General features: G+C 42.8%; 1 protein-coding gene across 1 annotated transcript in view; it reads left to right on the top strand.

Moving 5' to 3' along the window:
* Positions 1-24,968, top strand: part of LOC119951242 (latent-transforming growth factor beta-binding protein 2-like) — a 677,784-nt gene that overhangs the window by 340,177 nt on the left and 312,639 nt on the right. Inside the window, exons 11-12 of the mRNA XM_038774298.1 lie at positions 12,123-12,287; positions 14,788-14,985. Coding sequence (XP_038630226.1) covers positions 12,123-12,287; positions 14,788-14,985 — 363 coding nt within the window. The remainder of the gene's footprint in view (positions 1-12,122; positions 12,288-14,787; positions 14,986-24,968) is intronic.

Below are 24,968 nucleotides of genomic sequence, written 5' to 3'. Positions count from 1 at the left end.
CCGATAGTTTCCAGGATTATCCCTGCTACCTTTCTTAAACAGCGGTACCATATTAGCTATTCTCCAGTCCTCTGGGATCTCACATGTAGCCAATGAGGATACAAAGATGTCTATCAAGACCCCAGCAATTTCCTCCTTTGCTTTCCTCAGTATTCTGGGATAAATCCCATCTGTCCCAGGAGACTTTTCTACCTTAATATCTTTTAAAAGACTCAATATCTCCTCCTTTTCGATGTTAACATGATCCAGACTGTACACATGCCCTACCTAGGAATCAACTTCCACGAAGTCCCTTTCTTTAGTGAACACTGATGCAAAGTATTAATTTAGTACCTCGCTCATTTTCTCTGGCTCAACACATAAATTCCTCCTTTGTCCTTAAGTGGTCCACCGTCTTGCTTTTCACATATGAATAAAAAGCTTTGGGATTCACCTTGATCCTACTTAGGGGCTGGTTTAGCACAATGGGCTAAACAGCTGGCTTGTAATGCAGAACAAGGGAAGCAGCTCAGGTACAATTCCCATACCGGCCTTCCTAAACAGGCGCCGGAATGTGGCGACTAGGGGCTTTTCACAGTAACTTCATTGAAGCCTACTTGTGACAATAAGTGATTATTATTACTTGCCAAGGACTTTTCATGACCCCCCCCTAATTTCCCGCTTCAGTACCTTCCTACTTTCTTATACTCCTCAAGGGTTTTGACTGTTCCCATCTTCTAGACCAGGGGTGGGCAAACTTTTCCGTGCAAGGGCCACATTCAGAAATTCACAATTCACAAAGGGCCGCATAGTATATTAAGTAAAATAATTACTTCACCCGGTTATGATTCTGGGCGCCTCATATAGAACATAGAACAGTACAGCACAGAACAGGCCCTTCGGCCCTCGATGTTGTGCTGAGCAATGATCACCCTACTCAAGTCAACGTATCCACCCTATACCAGTAAGTAACCCAACAGCCCCCCCCATTAACCTTAAAAAATACATTTAAAAAAAAAAAAATTTTTTTTTAAATAAAATTTTTTAAAAAAACATTTTTTTTTTTTTAATGACTTGGTGGGCCGCAGAAATACCTTTGGCGGGCCGCATGCGGCCCGCGGGCCGTAGTTTGCCCACCCCTGTTCTAGACCGAACTAAAGCCTCCTTTTTCTTTTTGATGAGATTCACAATGTCTCTCTTTATCAAAGCCTCCCTAAACTTCCCATACTTATCCTTCATTCTCTCAGGAATGTGACTTTCCTGAATCCTAATCAACTGTCGCTTGAAAGACTCCCACATGTCCGACGTTGATTCATTATCCAACTGCCGCACCCCAATCCACATTCTTCAATTCCTGCCTAATGTTATCATAATTTGCCTTTCCCCACTTTAGCACCTTAACGCGAAGGTTAACCCTAACCCTTATCCCTGTCCAAAAGCACCCTAAAACTTACCGAATTATGGTCACTACTCCCAAAATGTTCCCTTACTCAAACCTCAACCACCTGTCCAGGCTCATTCCCCAATACCAGATCCAGTACTGCCCCTTACCTTGTTGGACTATCTGCATATTGCACCAAGAAGGCTTCCTGGATACACCTTACAAACTCTGCCCCATCCAAACCCCTAGCACTAAATGAGTCCCAGTCAATATAGGGGAAATTAAAATCCCCGACCACAACAACCCTGTTACTTTTGTACCTATCCAAAATCTCTCTACCTATCTCCTCCTCTATCTCTCGCTGGCAGTGAGGGTGGGATGGGGGGGGGGGGGGGGGGGGGGGGGAGCTTTAATGAACGCCCAACATTGTGACTGCCCTCTTCCTGTTCCTGAGCTCTACCCAGATTACCTCATTGTATGAGCCCTCCAGGGTGTCCTCCCGCAGTACGGCTATAATATTCTCCTTAACCAGTAATGCTACTCCCCCACCCCTTATACATCCCCACTATCTCTCCTGAACCATCGATATCCTCCAACGTTCAGCTGCCAATCATCCCCTTCCTTTAACCATATTTCTGTGATAGCCACAACATCGTAATTGCAAATACTAATAAGTGCTCTAAGTTCATCTGCCTTACCCGTTATCCATCTGCCGTTGAAACAAATACACTTCAAACCACTGTGTTTGAGCAGACATGGTGATGTTGTTTTCTTATTTTTGTTCTCTATTTCCCCTTCAGTTTTTACACCTTCTAAACTAGCGCTCTGGTTCCCAACCCCTGCCATACTAGTTTAAATCCTCCTGAGTGACTTTGGAAAACCTCCCAGTCAGGATATTAGTGCTCCTCCAGTTTAGATGAACCCATCCTTCTTCTACAGGCCACACCTGCCCCGGAATATATCCCAGTGGTCCAGAAATCTGAAATCCTCCCGCCTGCACCACCAGCTCAGCCATATATTTAGCTGCACTATCCTCCTATTTTTAGCCTCACTAGCATGTGGCACAGGGAGTAATCCTGAGATTACAACCCTAGAGGTCCTGCTTTTTAGCTTATTGCCTAACTCCCTGAACTCCTTCTGCAGGACCTCATCACTCTTCCTGCCTATTTCATTAGTACCTATGTGTACTACGACCTCCGGCTGTTCACCCCCCCCCCCCCTTCAGGATGTCCTGTGTTTGTTCAGAGACATCCTTGACCCTGGCAGCAGGGAAGCAACAAACCATCCTGGAGTCTCTTTCCCATCCACAGAAGCGCCTACCTGTGTCCCTTACTATAAACAGCTGCAATGGTCACATTGTTTCAATGGTGCAATAAATTGGAACTGAAGAAGGCAGTGTTGGGGGTCACTTACCAGCCTTACTGTTTTCTTTCTTTCTTCAAATAGTTCAGGCACTGATGGTTCTCCAACAAGACTGCAGTCTAGCAAGTGACTGTTTTTGTTCACTATTTCAAAGCCAAAGGAGCGGGATCTCTTTCCTGAAGGTCTATTCGTAGAACAGTTCCTGCAAATTAGAGGGTAGCTAATGTAACCCCACTATTTTAAAAAGGAGGTGGAGAGAAAATCGAGAATTATAAACCTGTCTGCCTAATATTCCTTTGTGGAATATGCGAGACTCCAACTTGGAAAACAGTGGCAGAATCGGACAGAGTCAATATGGATTTATGAAAGGGAAATCACGCTTGACAGATCTACTGGAATTCTTTGAGGATGTAACGAGTGGTTTATTTGGACTTTCAGAAGGTTTTTAACAAAGTCACACATAAAAGATTAGCGTGTAAAATTAAATTGCATAAGATTAGGGGTAGTGTATTGATCTAGGCATTGTCTCAACTCAAAAGTGCTGAAACATTGACCAACAAGTCTCGGTACTCAGTAAAAGCCATGTAAAAAGACATAAAAGAGATGTGCACAAGGATAGAAATAAGCTTGAAAGATGAGCCAAGCTGGGGCTCATGAAAACACAGCCACTACCGTGCTCTATCATGTGATCGTGGAAGACCGATTATTGTCTGAATGGCTACAGATTGAGAGAAGGGAATATACAATGAGACCAGAGTGCCATTGTATACCAGTCGCTGAAAGTAAGTATGCAAGTGCCGCAGGCTGTAAAGAAGGCAAATGGTATGTTGATCTTCATAACGCAGGAATTAGAGTACAGGAGCAGGGATGTCTTGCTGTAGTTATACAGGGCCATGGTGAGAGCGCACCTAGAATACTGTGTGCAGCTTTGGTCTCCTTATCTGAGGAAAGATGTCCTTGCTATAGAGGGAGTACAGAGGCGGTTCACCTGGATGATTCCTGGAATAGCAGGACTGACGTATGTGGAGAGATTGTGTCAGTTAGGATTATATTCGCTGGAGTTTAAAAGAATGAGGAGGATCTCATAGAACCCTATAAAATTCAAACGGGACCAGACAGGGTAGATGCAAGAATGATGTTCCCGATGGCGGCAGAGTCTAGACCCAGGGGTCACAGTCTAAGGTTACGGGGCAAATCATTTAGGACTGAGATGCCGGCACGACCAGAAACTCCCGCGAACAGCGACCGGACAGAGAATTCTGGTCACCGTCTCTTGATAATCTTGGGAGTGTCGGAGATTGTAAATAGCTCCTGGAGCAGCAATAATCATTCCCTGAGTCATTATTTAGAGGGAGAAGACTTAGTAAAACCAACCCAATAACCTTTTTAATGACCATAGATGTGACTGAATAGAAAATTATTCCATCATCTTCTGCCACCTACTGTTTTCACGATGTATAGAGGCAAGTAAGAGAGAACAACACACTTCTATATGACACTTTTCAAAACAAGTGTTTTTTTATTAATTCTTGGGATGTGAGTGACACTGGTTAGGTTGCATTTATAATGCCCATCCCTAATTGCCCTTGCAAAGGTGGTAGTCAAATATGTCTGCCTCAGTGTTGCAACGTCCTGCTCTTGCCTACTGAATGACTTGATATTAACCACCCTTCCCCACCATGACCTTTGCCCCTGGTTTTTGAATTTTTCTCTTGCAAATAAAAAGCAAGATTGAGATTTAATGGACCTGATTTATAATATATTTTCATCCTAATTGTCTGCCAATATCGCTGAAGTTGTGTGTGCACTCCAACTCAATTAGGTCTCATCCTTTTTCAGGAAAAATAAGAACATAAGAACATAAGAACATAAGAACTAGGAGCAGGAGTAGGCCATCTGGCCCCTCGAGCCTGCTCCGCCATTCAATGAGATCATGGCTGATCTTTTGTGGACTCAGCTCCACTTTCCGGCCCGAACACCATAACCCTTAATCCCTTTATTCTTCAAAAAACTATCTATCTTTACCTTAAAAACATGTAATGAAGGAGCCTCAACTGCTTCACTGGGCAAGGAATTCCATAGATTCACAACCCTTTGGGTGAAGAAGTTCCTCCTAAACTCAGTTCTAAATCTACTTCCCCTTATTTTGAGGCTATGCCCCCTAGTTCTGCTGTCACCCGCCAGTGGAAACAACCTGCCCGCATCTATCCTATCTATTCCCTTCATAATTTTAAATGTTTCTATAAGATCCCCCCTCATCCTTCTAAATTCCAACGAGTACAGTCCCAGTCTACTCAACCTCTCCTCATAATCCAACCCCTTCAGCTCTGGGATTAACCTAGTGAATCTCCTCTGCACACCCTCCAGCGCCAGTACGTCCTTTCTCAAGTAAGGAGACCAAAACTGAACACAATACTCCAGGTGTGGCCGCACTAACACCTTATACAATTGCAACATAACCTCCCTAGTCTTAAACTCCATCCCTCTAGCAATGAAGGACAAAATTCCATTTGCCTTCTTAATCACCTGTTGCACTTGTAAACCAACCTTCTGTGACTCATGCACTAGCACACCCAAGTCTCTCTGAACAGCGGCATGCTTTAATATTTTATCGTTTAAATAATAATCCCGTTTGCTGTTATTCCTACCAAAATGGATAACCTCACATTTGTCAACATTGTATTCCATCTGCCAGACCCGAGCCCATTCACTTAACCTATCCAAATCCCTCTGCAGACTTCCAGTATCCTCTGCACTTTTCGCTTTACCACTCATCTTAGTGTCATCTGCAAACTTGGACACATTGCCCTTGGTCCCCAACTCCAAATCATCAATGTAAATTGTGAACAATTGTGGGCCCAACACGGATCCCTGAGGGACACCACTAGCTAATGATTGCCAACCAGAGAAACACCCATTTATCCCAACTCTTTGCTTTCTATTAATTAACCAATCCTCTATCCATGCTACTACTTTACCCTTAATGCCATGCATCTTTATCTTATGCAGCAACCTTTTGTGTGGCACCTTGTCAAAGGCTTTCTGGAAATCCAGATATACCACATCCATCGGCTCCCCGTTATCTACTGCACTGGTAATGTCCTCAAAAAATTCCACTAAATTAGTTAGGCACGACCTGCCTTTTACGAACCCATGCTGCGTCTGCCCAATGGGACAATTTCTATCCAGATGCCTCGCAATTTCTTCCTTGATGATAGATTCCAGCATCTTCCCTATTACCGAAGTTAAACTCACTGGCCTATAATTTCCTGCTTTCTGCCTACCTCCTTTTTTAAACAGTGGCGTCACGTTTGCTAATTTCCAATCCACCGGGACCACCCCAGAGTCTAGTGAATTTCGGTAAATTATCACTAGTGCATCTGCAATTTCCCTAGCCATCTCTTTTAGCACTCTGGGATGCATTCCATCAGGGCCAGGAGACTTGTCTACCTTTAGCCCCATTAGCTTGCCCATCACTCCCTCCTTAGTGATAACAATCGTCTCAAGGTCCTCACCTGTCATAGCCTCATTTCTATCAGTCACTGGCATGTTATTTGTGTCTTCCACTGTGAAGACCGACCCAAAAAACCTGTTCAGTTCCTCAGCCATTTCCTCATTTCCCATTATTAAAACTCCCTTCTCATCCTCTAAAGGACCAATATTTACCTTAGCCACTCTTTTTTGTCTTATATATTTGTAAAAACTTTTACTGTCTGTTTTTATATTCTGAGCAAGTTTACTCTCATACTCTATCTCTATATTCTATATTATCATACTCTATATTAAAAATGATATTGGACAGTGGAAGGAAAGGAAATGCACCCATGTGGAGAATGGCAAGGGGTCTATTGTGCCTGTTAAGTGTCTCATTCATTTCATTTTGGACTTTGTGTGGTCCTAGGTAATGTGGAGTTCAGTAAAGCTTCCAGCAGTATTTTAACTTACCGAGACCCGCCTGATGAGGTCATGAAAGAGATTCCGGCATGGAATACTGGTTTATAATGTGATTGATGATGTCCTCAGTGAGAAGGTGGGGCTCTGTCTCTGCACTACTATCATGTACAGATATATCTGTGACAGGTAGATTGGTGAGGACCAAGTAGATTTTTCCTCAGGTTGGTTTCCTCACAACCGTGAGGCAGGCACATACTGCCAGATATGTCCTTCAGGACTTGGCCAATTTAGTCAGTAGTTGTGATACTTGGCCCTCTTGGTGATGTACATGAAAGGCTCCCACTGTTGTAATATATCTTTTAAAGGAAGCCGAATGCCATCATCATAGAATCCTTACTGTGCAGATGGAGGCCATTTGGCCCATCAGGTCTGCACCGATCCGCTGAAAGAGTACCCTACCAAGGGTCAGGCCCTCAGCCCATCCCTATAACCCAATAACTCCACATAACCTTTTGGACACTAAGGGGCAATTTAGCAAGGTCAATCCATCTAACCTGTACATCTTTGGACTGTGGGAGGAAACTGGAGCACCCGGAGAAACCCACGCAGACATGGGGAGAAAGAGCAAACTCCACACAGACAGTCATCCAAGGCTGGAATCGAACCCAGATCCCTGGCATTGTGAATCAGCAGTGCTAACCACTGTGCCACCCTGTCACCGTGTCATGTGATCAGTCTTGGTTTTATTTTGGCCTGTGAGGTACAGAACATGGCACCAACATTCCTGCTGATATCTTCAAATCTTCTACCCAGGTAATATTCTGAAGTGCCTGGTTTAAAGAAACAAACCCACAATGTGTTTTCAAATCCCTTATGAGTGATTGGTACTTTTTATATTGATTTAGAAACACATGTTCAGCAATGGTCAAACAGCATGGCAGCAAGATTAAATGCAGGTACAACATAGTGAACAGCCTTCGATCGTGTTCCATGGCACGAGACAACCCTTGATGTTTTGGCCAGATCGCAATGTGTTTGCAGCATTGAAGAGTGCTGAAACCACAACAAATGCTGGTTCTATGGAAAAGCTGTGAAGTTACAATGCTGGGTTATAAGTAAAGAGCTGATGAGCAGACAGATTCCTTGTGGTGAAGTTGCAGTGCATAGCCTGTCATTTCAGTGAGAGGGATAGTGTGTCGAGGACCAACTCCAAGTTGGCTCATTCGGGAAAGGTGAATGACCAGATAATGGGCTTGATCGATAGCAAGCAAGGAAGAGTCGAACACACAAAAACAATTACAAAAATCAGTCCAGAGAAAGTTGCGATTTTAACAGTAGAACTTCACTAAAGTGCGCGAAAGTGGCTACAGTAGCATATAATGATATGTATATAGGTATGCCAGTGAAGGGTTAATTATTACATCTTCATGTAATTCAAACACTAGAGGGCACCATCAGTTCCCAGTATAAATATCAGACTTCAGGGAATACTGGGTAGTTAGCAAAGGAGAAGAATTGATCACAGCATGAGGAGTAGTTTAGATTAGAGAGAGTTAACACGAGGTCATCATCAATTAATACTAGATTATAGATAAATGTTTAACAGATTCAACCTTATTTTATTAGTAGTTATAGCTCAGTAGTGTGTGCGAACTTTATTCAGATAATCATTATTCAATTTTTTAATGTGGCTTCAATCTAAAGATTGGTGGTTTCTTTATCATTAACTCATCAGACCATTCTGGATCACAAGGTAAAGAATAACTACATATTACATTAGAGTGTAATATAACATAGCATTCATCCGAGATACTATCAGAGAAGAAGGTCAATGGAATATTGTCAAAATGTCCACAACATTCTTTGGTTTAAATTGGGATTCATCTCACCTATCCGTATTCAAATTATTTAAACAGCGCACAGGGCTGTGGTTTCTTGATTAAGTCGTGTCTGAACCAAACAAGCAAGCCATAATAATTCACCTAGCAATTAGGAATGAAGGTCGACCAGGGTTTTTCAAACTCATCGTTGCGATCTGCGGGTGGATCGTGGGCGGGTGTCAGGAGGTTTGTGGAGCGATCGCTTGTGCCATTCCTGATTGTGGGAAGAAATCCCCCAACAGCCATGACTGGTTGTGGAGACTGCTGGCTGTGGACAGTCCTCGACTGGTTGCGGCGTTTGAGTGTCGGACAGTATAAGGCTAGGCTGTGTGTTGGTCACCTCGCGCAGCGTGGGTTGGGACAGGAGCTGACGGGCATCCGCGTGAATGCACGATGCTAATGGTAGTGGCCCCAGCTTGGAGCTCCGCTCTATGGCTTGTCATCCACCACAGATCAGCAGTATGCGACCTGCGGCTCCATGGTCAAGCTGTTCATCGATCGGCGCAACATCTGCTTGCACTCCCACAGTGTGAAGTACTGGTCGGGGAGTGGTCAGCAGTCTGTGACTGGAGTGGATGCAGCTACTGGCCAGGAATACCAATCAAACGAGTCCAGTCAATACGGTTGACTCATGCCAACACGAGAAGAAGCCAACACAGTCATCACTTTATGTCGCCCCTCTCTGGAAACCAGGAAGTGAGTGCTTTTAATGAGAATGGAGAAGTAGATGACTTGGATGTTTGGATAGTGCAATGTAGTGGAACCAGTAAGAAATAATGTGACTTTGTGTGTGTTTGACAAGTTACTTCATCTCATCTAAAGTCATAGTTTCTAAAGTAAGTAAAAACACGATTGTACTCTTTCCTATGCTTGTTTAAATTGCTAAAGAAATGGGAATATATTTAAAACAAAGTTTGTATGTTAATGTAAGGATGCATATGTTCAACTGAAATTTTTTAATTTTCAGTCGTTAAAAAGTCATAAACTTCAAAAAGTCAGGCACAGGAAATAAAGTTTTGAAGTAAAAAAAAAAAGAATGCTGGCCGCAACTGGCCTTTAATGTCGCCCACTGCTGGAGAGAGCTTCCCTGGAAAGTCCATGGCACGACAAAACAGAGCTGGTGTCAGTTGTATACAGAGCCATAGGGCTTCTGGTGAACAACTCATTAAGAAGAAATTGAAATTGGAAACAAAGCAGTATAAAGATGCGTTCTTGAGTTCTAGCTTTATTGTGCCAATGCAAATCAGGATGCAAAACCCATGTGTGTTATATGCAGGGAAGTACTGGCAAAGGAAAGTTTAAAACCCTCAAATCTTCAAAGGCATTTGAAGACTAAGCATGCCAAGTTCGAGGACAAACCTCTTGAGTTGTTTCAAAGGATGCAGCGAGAACTTAAATTGTCAGCAGACGTCCTTATCAAAAATGTCACATTGAGTAGCGAAGCAAGTGCGATCATGAGGACCAAGCAGGTACACCTGTTGTATTGAAGATAAGCAATGATGGTGTGTCACGAAGGTCGACTAGTATGGGTCGCTAATGCCAGCCGGCATGGTCGCAAATGTCGGCCGGCATAGCTCTCGAAGTTACGCCAGTTGGTAAAAGTGAGTCCCGGGAAAAGAAGTTTGGAAAACACTGGTCTACACAGTTGAACACATCAGGATGAACAGCAGAAGAGCTAAATGATCCCTAAAAGACTTGGACTACATTGAAAGACTAGTCCAGAATCCGGGTAAGCTTCCACATCAACTAGAGTTCATGTCATTTCAACAACAGCCTATAGAATCCATGGACCAGTTCATCAGATGCAGAGAAAAGGGTACGCACTGTGATTTTTCAGATGTAGAACCAGCAGATGAATTGTTGAGTTGGTGATCGCATCCGCTCTCATGTTGGTGATCACATTCGCTCCCATGAAGTGATTGAGATATGCGATGAACACATGCTTCACAATGTCAATCTTTCAGAAAACTTGGGTGCTTTCACACCATCTGAACTGTTTGCTAAGATTCAGATTATCTTCCATTAGTACCTCCATGATTTGGTAGTTGCACAATAGTCACACTCACAAATTCTGTCCATTGACTTATACTGTATTATTGTTCAAGATCAGTATAGCTCAGGAATCAAACCTCACTTAATATTTTACATCAGATCATGTGTAGTAATGAAAAGTAGGAACACTAGCCTGAATATTGTCCACCATAATCTGAAACTTTGAGGCTATTACTGCCTCTTCTCATTCCCTTGAGATAAGATTAACTAAGAATAATCTCAAACAGCTCCATGTTTTCTTTAGAGTAATTTTATTCTAGGATTGTTCTGTTGGAAACTAATGACATCTGATAGGCACCCCAAAATTGACTTCAATGGAAAGTTAAATTGGGTAAGATATGTAATGGGCAGCCTTGCCAATCATACCAGTTTCCCAGTAGGTGGGTTAAATTAGTTCTTGGTTGATATTTTGAATGTAAAATATTGGTAAAGTGCAGACAGGTGATATTTGAGGCATGATCCGGATCGCTTAGGCTTCTATTGCTCAATACCAGTTGAATTTGTTTTGCTGGAAAACTAATTTCTCTTTGTCGTTTCCCACATGGGGGTCTGCTCTATGTGGCCGTGGATTTACTCAATGTTCCAATGGCAGAACTCAATGGAACAAAACTTGCAGTTATTTATATAGCACATTTGATATCCTCAACTGATTCATAGCCAATTAATAATTGTGACCTGCAGTTGTTTTATAACTGCCATAAAATGCAATCATACATATATGTGGGCGGGAAATTTCCGGCCATTCAGCGCGCCCTACCACGGGTTTCTCAGCGGCGAGGCGTGGCATGCATTCAATGGGAAACCACGGTGGAATCAGAAGGTCCCACTGGCAGCCAATGGTGGGCCGCCTCCGTGTGGAAAATCCCCAAATTATTTATCTTCCCCCTCACTACGTCTCCTGGAGTGTGCCTTTATTGCAAGTTGAATAAGTGCTAGTTGGCCTTTGTTAGAGTTTATTTCGAACTGATCACTAAATAAGAGGTGTACAAGAGCAATACTGGCTAACTAACCCCCTTATATTTCTTCTCTTCATGTGCTTAAACATCCTGATGCTCTGTGATGATATTGGCATCTCCTTTGCTCTTCCCTTTCATCCTTTCTCGGAAGATTCTCATTGTGAACTTGCCAGCTGCGAATGAAAGTTATATTTCAAAATTCCAACATTTTCAAAGTAGATTATATACAATTTAAAAGAGCAAATGAGAATTTATGTTTACATACTTGTAGCTCTCTCCTGGACATCCCAAAGAGTTCACGGCCATTTAAAAAAAAAATCTAGCCACTGTTGTTCTGTACACAAACAAAATATTCCATCACACTATACAAAGCCGCATCAATGAACACTGATGATAGAAACATAGACAATGAAGATAATATTGCCTAAAAATTGTTTCAACCTGGATTTAAAAAGAAGCAAAAGTTATTTTTGGTACTGAAGCTTTCAACATTTTAATGATCAGTCATTCTGGGATGTTAGGACATAGGTTGTTTGCAGATTGGAGATTATTTGCCTTTTGAACTATCCTCCTATAAATCAATTGTTAATTTTAAAAAAAATGTTTTTTCCTTTTCAGCTGACAAGGCTGTTTCAGTAGAAAAAGGAACTTGTTTCAGATCATTATCCAGAAGAAACTGCTCTTTGCCTCTTTCTCAGCAAATCACAAAACAGATCTGCTGCTGTAGCCGTGTGGGCAAAGGATGGGGTAGAAACTGTGAGAAGTGTCCACTTCCTGGCTCAGGTGATAATCTTTTACACATTATGCATCACTGTTCTCTATAAATAGCTGAAGGTTAAAGACTCATAGAATCCCTACAGTGCAGTAGAAGGCCATTCGGCCCATCTGGTTCACACTGACCCTCCGAAAGAGAACCCTACCCAGGCCGACTAACCTACTTTATCTCTGTAACTCTCCCAACTTTTTGGATGCTAAGGGGAAATTTATTGTGACCAATCCACCTAACCTGCACATCTTTGGACTGTGGGAGGAAACCGGAGCACTCGGAAGAAACCCATGGAGACACGGGGAGAACGTGCAAACTCCACACCGACAGTCACGCAGGGCCGGAATTGAATCCAAGTCCTTGGCGCTGTGAGGCAACAGTGCTAACCACTGTCCCACATGCCACCATGAAAGAGATTGATATCTATTTATGAGAAGTTACAGATCAGAATTAATGTAATTTCTGCTAACTATATTTTACTCACTTGAATGTTTTTGTAATACAAACACATAAGTTGATTGTGCTCTTTAATGCTGTGTAAACAGAGTGGTCAAGTTGATTTGATTTTACAAGGCACAATGGATCATTTAAATAATGCATTTGATAAAAAATTGTTCTCGAGCAAATTTCTTGGATGAATTTTGATATTGTTTAAACAGTATTTCAGTATCAAGTAAAAACCATCTGGGAAAAGCCACTGCAATGTGATCTCCCTCATACTGAAAATATGTCAGGAAACAAACATTATGGATCAAAAACAATCCTTAATTATCCTGAAATGTATTTAGAACTTGAACCGTGGCCTAGAAAAGATTGTTTTTTCTTACATTAAAAACAGATTTAATTTACTAAATGGAAAACTACCGTTCAAAGAATGAAACAATAAATTTAAAATGAGTGCATAATGTGCACTACAGTGAATATCCAGGAACCACCATTGTTTACTGTTTATTTATTGTGGTCCCAAGTATGAAACCTAGGGCGGATGAGTATTTTTTAATTTTTGAAAATTAGATCACCCCTTCTTGGTTCTGATTGTTAATAGCTACTTTATTCCAAAGCCAGAATAAGGGAGCAATTGCTGCTTCCCTGCCAGGCCAATATATCAGGAACGGAAAAGGCTCTAAGGAAGATAAGTTTTTGTATTTGCATTTTAGGTTCGCTTGTGGGCCAGAAGGAGCAGGGATCCTTCTTCAGGAATTATAAAGAATCCTTGAACCACCTTTGGACCCACACACCCACATACTCCCTCATCACCTTCCCACTTACCAATCCTGCATGATTCTGACTAGGGCTTCCGAACTGTGATCTTTTGCTCCAACACGCTGACCATGTAGTCTATCTGGTTCATAGAAACATAGAAAAAATAGGAGCAGGAGGAGGCCGTTCGGCCCTTCAAGCCCACAATGCCATTCATTATGATCATGGATGATCAATCAACTCAATAGCCTAATCCCGCTTTCCCCCATATCCTTTGATCCCCTTCGCCCTAAGTGCTATATCTAACTGCACTTGAAATGATACAACATTTTGGACTCAACTACTTCCTGTGATAACAAATTCCACAGTCTCACCACTCTTTGGGTAAAGAAATTTCTCCTCATCTCTATCCTAAATGGTCTACCCTATCCTCAGACTGTGACCTCTGGTTCTGGACACATCCACCATCGGGAACATTCTTTCTGAATCTACCCTGTCCAATCCTGTTATAATTTTATATGCTTCCATGAGATCCCCCCCTTTCACTCTTCTAAACTCCAACGAATATAATTCTAACCGATTTATTCTCTCCTCATATGACAGTCCCCCATCCTAGAAATCAGCCTGGTAAACCTTTGCTGCTTTCCCACCATAGCAAAAACATTCATCCTCCAATAAGGACAACAAAACTGTGCTCTAGGTGTGGCCTCGCAATTGCCCTATTGTAGTAAAACATCCCTATTCCTATACTCAAATCCTCTCACGATGAAGACCAACATACCATTTCCCTCCTTTACTGCCTGATGTACCTGCGCGTTTACTTTCAGTGACTGATGCACAAGGACACCAAGATCCTGCTGAGTATCTACCTCTCTCAATTCACAACCATTCAAATAATAATCTGCCTTCCCATTTTTGCTGCTGAAGAGGATAACCTCACATTTATCCACGTTATACTGATCTGCCAAGAACCTTTTATGCTAGAAGTTAATTTTCTAAAATATATGTTGTTCACCCAAAGTATTGCACTTGCCTATCTAAGGTGTGCAAATGTACTCAGCATTCAAGTTGAAAAATAAATTGCAAATGCATTATTCTTACTGTACTAATGGAAATGATTTATGGTATGTAACTGACTTCAGGATGACAGAGAACGGTACTAGACTAAGTTTAATTCTCATAACATAGATTTTTTTAACTTTAGGTTTTTAACAAAGCTTTGTCATTCAAACATTCATCTTTTCAACAATTTGACAGCACAAAACATCTGCATTCCTGCTTTAATAATATTTTCATCAAATCTTTGTTATGTTTCAGTTGTGTTCAATGAAATCTGCCCAGCGGGTCATGGCTATCATTACTCCAGGTCTCACATCCAGATCTCAGTGAGACCTGCTGAAGAACATGAATTAGCTCAGATTACCTCCGAACAATATCTTGACAGTCAGCAGAGCACCATCAAGGATTCTGATTTAACCTCAAAGGAAAAGAATGAGGATGTAAGATTAGAAGGATGTAAGTACTGTATTTGCGTTTAAAGTCCACTAATTTTGCATGCTGTATTTTAGCTCAATTAGATGATTTTGACTCTACTCTAGACTAAAAAGATGAGCATTCTCTTTGTCAATTATTGTATATGGAATTAGTTTGAGGAAATTTCAGTCCACTGCATGTGGCCAGTTTGACAGATTTATTCAGAAAGGCTACATGCATAGCTAGCTTGCAAAGAGGGGAAAATCATAGATCATAGAATTTACAGTGCAGAAGGAGGCCATTTGGCCCATCGAGTCTGCACCGGCTCCTGGAAAGAGCACCCATCCAAGGTCAACACCTCCACCCTATCCCCTTAACCCAGTTAAGTTAATAATTGATGCATGCTTCTGAGATTAAAATTAAACACATTTGGGGGAAGTGTAAATTTATTTCACTTCCAGTGTTTCATTCTTTAACACTAACATCCTTCACATTGATACGTACTGAGATAGATCAAAGTTATGCAATAAATATTCGTAGTGAAATGATAACTCGAGGAAAAAAATAATATAATTATCATTCTGCTACAAATAATGGAGAATGTCTTTGCCCAAAGTAATAAATCATGTAGAATCACATTTTTTAAACCATTGTGTTTTTTTGTATATAATGAAGAAGGGTTGATAAATAATCTTGTTATTGAGGATCCTCTTGGAAGGCGTGATCACAGCATGCTAGAATTTCAAATTCAGATTGAGTGAGAGAAGACAGATTGCCAACCTAGAGTTTTAGCGTTGGGCAGAGGTAATTATACAGGCCTGGCCCAAGTATACTGGGCACAAATAATTGAGGGTCGGACAGTTGAGGAACAATGGCAGATGTTCCGGGAGATATTAAATACCTCTCAATTAAAGTATATTCCCGAGAGGAATGAGAATTGTAAAAGGGAGAAAAATGTTCCATGGCTAAGCAATAAAATCAAGGAAGGCAGAAAAGCAAAAACTAGGGCATATCATACTGCAAAAACTAGTGGCAAGATGGAGAATTGTAAGGTTCAGCAAAAGACTACTAAAATCAAATCAAAAGAGCCAAGATGAACTATGAAAGGAAACCAGCAGAAAACATAAACACTGATACCAAAAGCTTCTATAAGTATATAGAGAGAAGAGAATAGCTAAAGTAAATGTTGGCCCTTTAGAAGTCAATACTGGTGAGGTAACAATGGGGAACACCGAGATGGCGGAAGCTCTGAACCAAAATTTTGCTTCAGTCTTCACGATCGAGGATAATGCAAATTTTCCAAGAACTGCAGTTAATGCGGAGTCATTTAGTGCAATAACCATCACTAGGGAGATGGTATTGAATAAACTAATGGGATTAAAGGCAGATAAGTCTCTGGGACCTGATTACCTGCACCCTAAGGTATTAAGGGAGGTGGCAGGGAAATAGTGGATACATTGGCTATGGTATTTCAAAATTCCATGGATTCTGGAGAAGTCCTGGTGGATTGGAAGTGCGCTGATGTAGCACCCCAATTCAGAAAAGGAGAGAGGCAAAAAGTAGGAAACTATAGACTGGTTAGCTTTGACCACTGTGGTGGGGAAGTTGCTGGAATTAATTATTAAGGAGGAGATGACTGAACGTTTCGAAAGACAAAGCTCAATCCACCATTTCCACCATGGTTTCATGAACGGTAAGTCATGCTTGACAAACTTGCTTGAGTTCTTTGAGGATATGAGCATCAAGTTGGATAGTGGGGAACATGTGGTCGTGGTATATCTAGACTTCCAGAAGACGTCTGACAAGGTGCCGCACAAAAGACTGAATAAGAAGGTGAGATCACAGGTATTGATCACACTAGATTGGATTGAGGGTTGGCTTGACTGACCGAAAGCAGAGGGTTGGGATAAATGGGCCCTTCTTTGGCTCGCGAACTGTAACTATCGGGTTGCTGCAGGGGCAGTCCTCGGGCCTCAATTGTTTACAATCTATATGAATGATTTTCAATCAGTGTAACATAGCAAGTTTGTGGATGATACTAACATAGGTGGGAAAGCAGTGAAGAGGAGATAAAGATTTTACAGACAGATAGAGATAGGCTAGGAGATTGGAGTTTAATGGTAGACTAGTGTGCGGTTATCCATTTTGGCCGATAAAATAGAAAGCCGTATTATTATCTAAATGGAAAATAGATTCAAAATGCATCTGGGCAGAGGGATCTGGGTATCTTTGTTCATGAATCGCAGAAATTCAGTATGCAGGTACAGTATGTAATTAAAAATGCAAATGGAATGTTAATGTTTATTGCAAAAGAACTAGAATATAAAAGTAGAGAAGTGTGGTTCAATTGTATAGGGTGTTGGTGAGACCACATCTGGAGTATTGTGTCCAGTTTTGGTCTCCTTATTTGAGGAAGGATGTGGGGGCATTGCGGCAGTTCAGGGGAGGTTGACCAGATTGATTCCAGGGATGAAAGGGTTGATGTACGAGGAGAGATTAAGCAGTTTGGGCTTATACTCGGAGTTTATGGAGTTTAGAAGGACAAGAGAGGGTCTGATCGAGATATATAAAATACTAAAAGAGATTGATAATGTAAACATAGACCAAATGGTCCCCCTTGTGAGGCAATCAAGAATGAGAAGTTACAGATAAAAGGGCGGCACGGTGGCATAGTAGTTTGCACTGCTGCCTCACAGCATCAAGGATCAATTCCGGCCTCGTGTGACTGTGGAGTTTGGACGTTCTCCCGGTGTCTGCGTGGGAATCCTCTGGGTGCTCCGGTTTCCTCCCACAATCCAAAGATGTGCAGGTTAGGTGGGTTGGCCATGTTAAATTGTCCCTTAGTTTCCAGGGATGTGCAGGTTAGGTGGGGAATGCAGCCTAGGTAGAGTGTTCTTTCAGAGGGTTGGTGTGGACTCTATGGCCGAATGGCCTCCTCCTGCACTGTAGGAATTCTGTAATTCTACATAGGTTGAGAGGTAATAGATTTAGAACTGAGTTGAGGAGAAACTGTTTCTTGCAGAGGATGGTGAATTTGTGGAACTCGCTGCCCTATATTGCTGTGGAGTCTGAGTCATTCAATGGTTTAAAGAAGAACATAGAACATACAGTGCAGGAGGAGGCCATTCGGCCCATCGAGTCTGCACCGACCCAATTAAGCCCTCACTTCCACCCTATCCCCGTAATCTTTTTGGTCACTAAGGGCAATTTATCATGGCCAATCCACCTAACCTGCATGTCTTTGGACTGTGGGAGGAAACCGGAGCACCCGGAGGAAATCCACGCAGACACGGGGAGAGCGTGCAGACACCGCACAGACCGTGACCTTGCAGGGAATCCAACCCGGACCCTGGGGCTGTGAAGCCACAGTACTATGCAGTTGTGCTACCGTGCTGCCCTCGGAGATAGATATATTTCTGATTTTAAAAATGGGTATGGAGAGCAGGTGGGTATTTGGGACCAGAAAGGGATCAGACGTGATCTAATTAAATGGCAGAGCAAGCTTGAGGGGCTGAATTGCTTATTCCTCCAAATTCCTATGTTTCTGTGTTTTTCATTCAAACTTCTCTAATCTTTGTTGGTATTTATTTGGACTTTCATAGCATTACTTTGCACCACATGGTAGCTGAGATGTGTGATTGTAATAATTTTGGGTAATAGTGTTCTCTTGAAAAATATATTTTTTATTGAATTATAGTAGTTCTAGAAAAGTTATACCTGATTTGACTGTGCAACCCTAACAAATATAACCAATCATTGTTATAACTATCTCTAAAGATATAAATCTTTCCTTAGCCCTATGACGCAGTAAGGTGGACTTCCTAATGGGAGGAATACCTGAACTTTGGCCACAATAAAGAGATATGAATATTTGTTTAATTGAAAAAATTCTCGACATCGCATCAGCACGATGTACTTATATATTTTTAAAGGTGCAAAGGTAACGAGCTGAACTGATATGAAACTGTAGATCCTGGTACAAACCGAAGATAGAAATTATTTATCATTTCATGAATTAATAATGAATTATAAGTGTGCCATGAGCTGAGTCTGTTAATCACGGAGCACCTCAGAAATGAAAAAGTGTGCGCATCGTGCAACCTCTAGAAGGTTATTTGTGAAAGTGTGTCTTTGCGAGGTAAGCACTTGAACGGATATATCGTTTTTTTATTGTTTGGTAGTTGGGATTCACAAAGATAACCTTGAGAGTTGTCACATCCAATTCAACAATGGTTGACATTTCACTGAGCTTTTTGCAATGGACTTGGAAATGGCTCAGGGAGGCATAAAATTAGAACAAAAGACATTGACATGGTGGAAAGGTAATTGAGGCAATTAACTGTCCAACCGGTAGCAATTTCATGGTGCTTTTAAATTTTACTAATGGTGCACAGCAACCATGGAGCTTCAGGGCTTTGCCTGGTAATGAGAAATGGCAAGCAAGCGGGAGCTCAGTGCTACCTCTCTCCAACCACTATTGAGAGAGCCAGTACCATGCCTGGGATGATGGAGTAACGTAGACAACAACATAATGAAGCCAGGAATGGATGATAAGCTGCCTGGATGTCTTCAGGGCAGTGGCACTTGACCAAAAGACATGGGTGAGGGAAAGGAGGGACTGTACTATTTGCATAAACGGTCTTCTGCAGACAAAGAGGCCACCTGCCTTGAGCCTCATTCATCTATGCTTTGGGGCCCCATTAAAGAAGAGCAGAGGAGAAGTCCATCAAAAGGCAACGTCAGGTCAGCAACCTCAGGATCAATAGGAGGGCCTGGGGCCACAGGAAAAGGAGAAAGAGGAACATGCAACAGCCTTGTGCATGCAGAAGAGGTTAGCCTTGAGAGGCTCAGCTATCTGCAGATGTTCAAATGGCAGTGCTACCGAGGAATGAACTTCTCTCGGGAGTTTTTATTGATCTGTGTGCCATGCAGCAGGATGAGCTGAGCCTCATGAGAATCAGTTGCTCTGAAGGTCACCATGGCACTGAACCTCTCCCCTTCTGATCTTCCATGAATCCACTGGAGATATGGCTGGGATCTATTCGTCTGCAGAACATTGATCCATGAAGGTGGTGACCAGTGCCCTTTTCAAGAAGGCCAGCGACTATATGCACTGTTGCACTAAATCTAGATAGTCAAGCTTTGAAGGTAATTGGGTTTGAGGCTATTATTCCCCCAGATGCAGGGTGCGATCGACTGCACACATGATGCACACATGATTCAAGGCTCTCATGGACCAGCCAGTGGTTTTCATCAACAAGGGCTTCCATCAAGGTGTAACAGCTCTGGTTCTTGGCAAGCAGCCATCAGTCTTTATACTTTGGTAATTCCAGGTGCCACAGCTTATCTGTCTCTTGTGATGACTATAAGAAATTGTATTACTTTATATTTTGTATTTTTGCAGTAATATTATTAAAACCTCGGTAAAAATGTTCACATCTATCTGGGAGTTACTCACCTCAAATATTCCAGGAACCAACATGTGCGCCAGGATGTATGCATTGTGCGTGCTGCCTGGATATCAAGCTCAGATGTGCATGACATACAGCTGGTGGTCGCACACCAACCCTACATTTATGGAGTGGAAGCTCTTCATATTGATGAAGGGCACTCCATGCTGATCCATGTGGACAGGCTCTGATGGTAAACACGTGGCCTAATACGGCACCTCCTCGGCCTGTTGGATAGCCGGCACTTTAGAGACTCACCAACTGGCTCCTGTGTGTGCCATCGATTGCCCCTAGACCTGGGATGTGCCAGCGATGGTGGCAAGTCCTGCCCGGGCATTTTGGATCTGGTCCAGATTGTAGGTGGTGCAGTCTGATGCCCAGGCGCATAGAGCATCCGTGATAGCGCAGATGCACCTTTGCACAGACATTTGTAAAATTTGACACAGGACACAGCTCGAGTCCTGGAATGAACCAGAGGCAAAATAGTGCAGGGCAGCCATCAACTTGACAGTCACCAGGAACGGGTATCCTCCTCTGTACCCAATGGCGCTAGGTGACACCCAGTATCCCTGGTGAGTCGGAGCCGTTGGCGGCAGACAAGATTCAGCAGTTCCTCAATGGACAGGTCCTGATGGTATATACACATGGCCTGATGGGCCACACTCTTCGCACCTCCTCATCGGCCTGTTAGACTGCTGGCCGGCTGGCCCCTACTCTTTTGTGGCAGACACTTCTTGTGCAGCATCTTCCCTGAGCTGACCCTGCACCCTCCCTGCCACGCATTCACAATGGCAGCAGCAGCCATGTAGATAGCGAACACAGCTGACTGTAGTCCAAAACCCATGTCTCTGCACAGGGGTAGGGGTTAGTGACAGCAAGATGAGGATTCCCTTGACACAAGGATACATGGTCACCCTGAGCTGTACTGCGTTCATGTCCCCCCCCCCCCCCAACCTTGGCCCCTTCGAGATGATGTAGTTCATTGCACTACACCCCATCAGTGACAGGCACCCAGCATAACACGTGGGGAGCTTCTCTCCTCACCACCAGTCCCTACCAACAGTGGTACCTGTGGCTGCGCAACTGACATTGGCGAAAGTCTCTGTCACCCCTGTCCTGTTTCTCTTAATATGGGTCTCCTCACTAGTTAGACCTTGTGCTATCCTGCCAGGAGGATGGTAACTGTTTGTGTGGTGGAGACATTCATGCTGTGCAGACGTTCATAGAAACATAGAAAATAGGTGCAAGTGTAGGCCTTTTGGCTCTTGTGTGGGACCTTGTCGAAAGCCTTTTGAATGTCCATATACACAACATCCACTGGTTCACCCTTGTTCACTCAACTGGTCACATCCTTAAAAAATTCCAGATTTGTCAAGCATCATTTCCCTTTAGTGAATCCATGCTGACTTGGACCAATCCTGTCCCTGCTTTCCAAATGCTCAGTTATTTCATCCTTAATAATTGACTCCAGCATTTTCCTCACCACCGATGTCTGGCTAACCAGTCTATAATTCCCCGTTTTCTCCCTTCCTTTTTAAAAAGGAGCGTCAGGGAATCCCAAACATTCTTATCATGTTTTTGCTCCTTTTTTGATGTATGCAATTCTTTTGTAGCTATATCAATACATATATTATCAATGAAACATTATTTTCTTTGACAAAGATCTGATCAGGGCCACCTCACATTAACCCCCGAGCCTAGTCCCCCTCATAAATGAAAGGAATGCTGACAAAAAGTACTTATTGATACCACTCCTGACTAGTCAGCCATCAGCAGGCATTGCACAGAGAGGCCAGGCTCGGATCATAGAATCATAGAATTTACAGTGCAGAAGGAGGCCATTTGGCCCATCGAGTCTGCACCAGCCCTTGGAAGGAGCACCCCACTCAAGCACACACTTCCTCCACACCATCCCCTTAACCCAGTAACCCCAATTAACCTTTTTGGTCACTAGGGCAATTTAGCAGAGCCAATCCACCTAACCTGCACATCTTTGGACTGTAGGAGGAAACTGGAGCACCAGGAGGAAACCCACGCACACTGGGGGAGAACATGCAGACGCCACACAGACAGTGACCCAAGCCGGGAATCGAACCTCGGACCCTTGAGCTGTGAAGCAACTGTGCTAACCACTATGCTACCGTGCTGCCCTATTGACTGATTTGATTTTTAAATTTTTTTAAAATTCTGAACGTAGCTCCCTTAATTAATCGCCACGATCAACTGTTTTAGATGCACATTTCGATATCAAAGAGTGATGGTAATGTGGAACTCACTACCACAGGGAATGGTTCACTGAAAGCGAAGCCAGCACAGATGCTCCACCGAGGCCGCACTCCCCTCACTTCCTGCACTGACTAACTTAGTTTGCAGGAAGAGATGGGGATGCCATTTTTAAATGCTTCCCCAATTTCCCAGCCCCCCAATGTGGCCTCAGGATCCCTTAGGAGCCCTCCTCACCCCACCTCATAAGGGCAGGGCACCCCTAGTCCCGATCCATGGCACAGGCAACCTGGCACCCTGCACCTTGACAGCGCCCCTGAGTGGCAATGTAAGGTGCCAGACTAGCAGTGCACAGGTGGCATCAGGGAGGCCAGGGTACCACTCTGCCCCCTAAGTGCCCTTGGAAACAGTACCATGGTGAGGTCTCCCAGGCACGGGCATTCGATACTGGGTACTCCGGTGCAGACATGTTTAAGTGAAGCTGACTGCTCACTTAAATATGCGAATCTGGATCCCACCCAGTGAGGGCGATATCCAGATTGCGATGTCTCGCAAGATCTCATTAGGCCTTGTTGAGTCACCGAGTCGGGTGCATAATCTCAGTAGTGAAATGTCTAACAGATTTTGGTGAATGTTTTATGACAAAGCACTTTCAATTTTTTTTTAGGACATTCTTTGTTCATGGTTGTTAAGGGTGCATTTTCAGGCTACGTTTTGTCATTTTCCACTTTACATCAACCATAAACTTATGAAGTGTAATATGACTCAACTACAGAATGTAGTGGAATAAAACTTCCTCCCACTGGAGCTTAATTTCATTCTGGGATGATGTGGTGCTTTAACTTTAGATTTATGCTTTAACTGAAACCATATAAGTACCCCATAATTGTTTTATACCAATGTTACAACTATTACCAGGCTAAATCAGCTGACATTGCAAGTAACAGAGACCTTACAGTATACATCTAGTAAACAGTTGGTAATTTTTCTCTAGTGTGCACTGAATGATCCCTTCAGTAAATTTGAATATAATATGGGATTAATATTGAAAAAGAGCCAAGATCTGAAAAACAAACAGGTTTTTTAAACAATTTATTAACTTGGCCAACAACTTAACTAGGAGCATCAAGCATATATATGGGATACTTTTAATTTAAACAATGACTATTTCCTGTAAAGTGAAAGTAGAGTCTGCACTAATGCACAAATATAGCCCCAGTTGTACTACACTTTCAGCTTTGAAGGACATTGGATTTATTGTACCAGTTTCATGTTGGAGCTACATACTGTTATTCTATTTTGCTGCGCTATTCGCATATCCTTTAATCTTTTTCAAATGCTTGTTGAACTCAGTCTTAAAAATCATGATATATTTGGCTTTCGTAGCCCAGTGTAATAATGTATTACATATTTAATAAACCTTCACTTAAAAGTATTTTCTAACATCCCTCTTTCTGATTCTTGTGGTCCTAAGTAATATCGTTTACCAAACAGCGGAAATAATATTTCAAACATTTTAAAATTTTGGATACATTGATGGATTTAGAATTAACTTCTCTGTTCAGGGAATAATATCTGAGTTGATTACTTAAGTGAAAAAATACAGGCTAACATTCTTTTTTTTTAGAAAACAACTTTATTAAGGTATTTTAGGCATATAGAAAAAGTGACATTGTACAGTTCAAAAAAAGAAGTCAAGACACAAATTAAACATAGTGTAAACCACGGCTCTGTTCACGCATGGACCTGCCTCGATATCCCCCTACTCTACTGTACTCTACCCCAGCCCCCCGCCCACCTGCTGACGCTTACTCCTCTGCAAAGAAGTCAATAAATGGCTGCCACTTTCGGGCGAAACCTAATAGCGAACCTCTCAAGGCGAACTTGACTTTCTCCAGGCCAAGAAAGCTCGCCATGTCCGATAGCCATACCTCAACCCTCGGGGGCTTTGAGTCCCTCCATGCTAACAGTATGGTAGCTGGGCTACCAGGGAAGCAAAGGCCAGAACGTCGGCCTCTCTCTCTCTTCCTGGACTCCCGGGTCCTCCGAAAGCCCAAAGATTGCCACCTCGGATCATTCCCACACCAGTTTTCAATACCCGGGACATGAGATCTGCGAATCCCTGCCAATACCCCCTGAGTTTAGGGCACGAACAGAACATGTCTGCACGGTTAGCCGGCCCTCCGGCGCATCTAGCACACTTGTCCTCCAGCCCGAAGAATCTGCTCATCCGAGCCCCCGTCATGTGGGCCCGGTGCACGACCTTAAACTGGATCAGGCTGAGGCTGGCGCATGTTGCGGTCGTGTTCACTCTGCTCAGGGCTTTTTCCCAGATACCGTCTGAGACTATAC

Source organism: Scyliorhinus canicula, chromosome 2 (assembly GCF_902713615.1).
Source record: "Scyliorhinus canicula chromosome 2, sScyCan1.1, whole genome shotgun sequence".
In the NCBI taxonomy this organism is placed as follows: domain Eukaryota; kingdom Metazoa; phylum Chordata; class Chondrichthyes; order Carcharhiniformes; family Scyliorhinidae; genus Scyliorhinus; species Scyliorhinus canicula.
The sequence above is the reverse complement of the archived record's forward strand: the minus strand, read 5'-3'. Positions and strand labels throughout refer to the sequence as shown.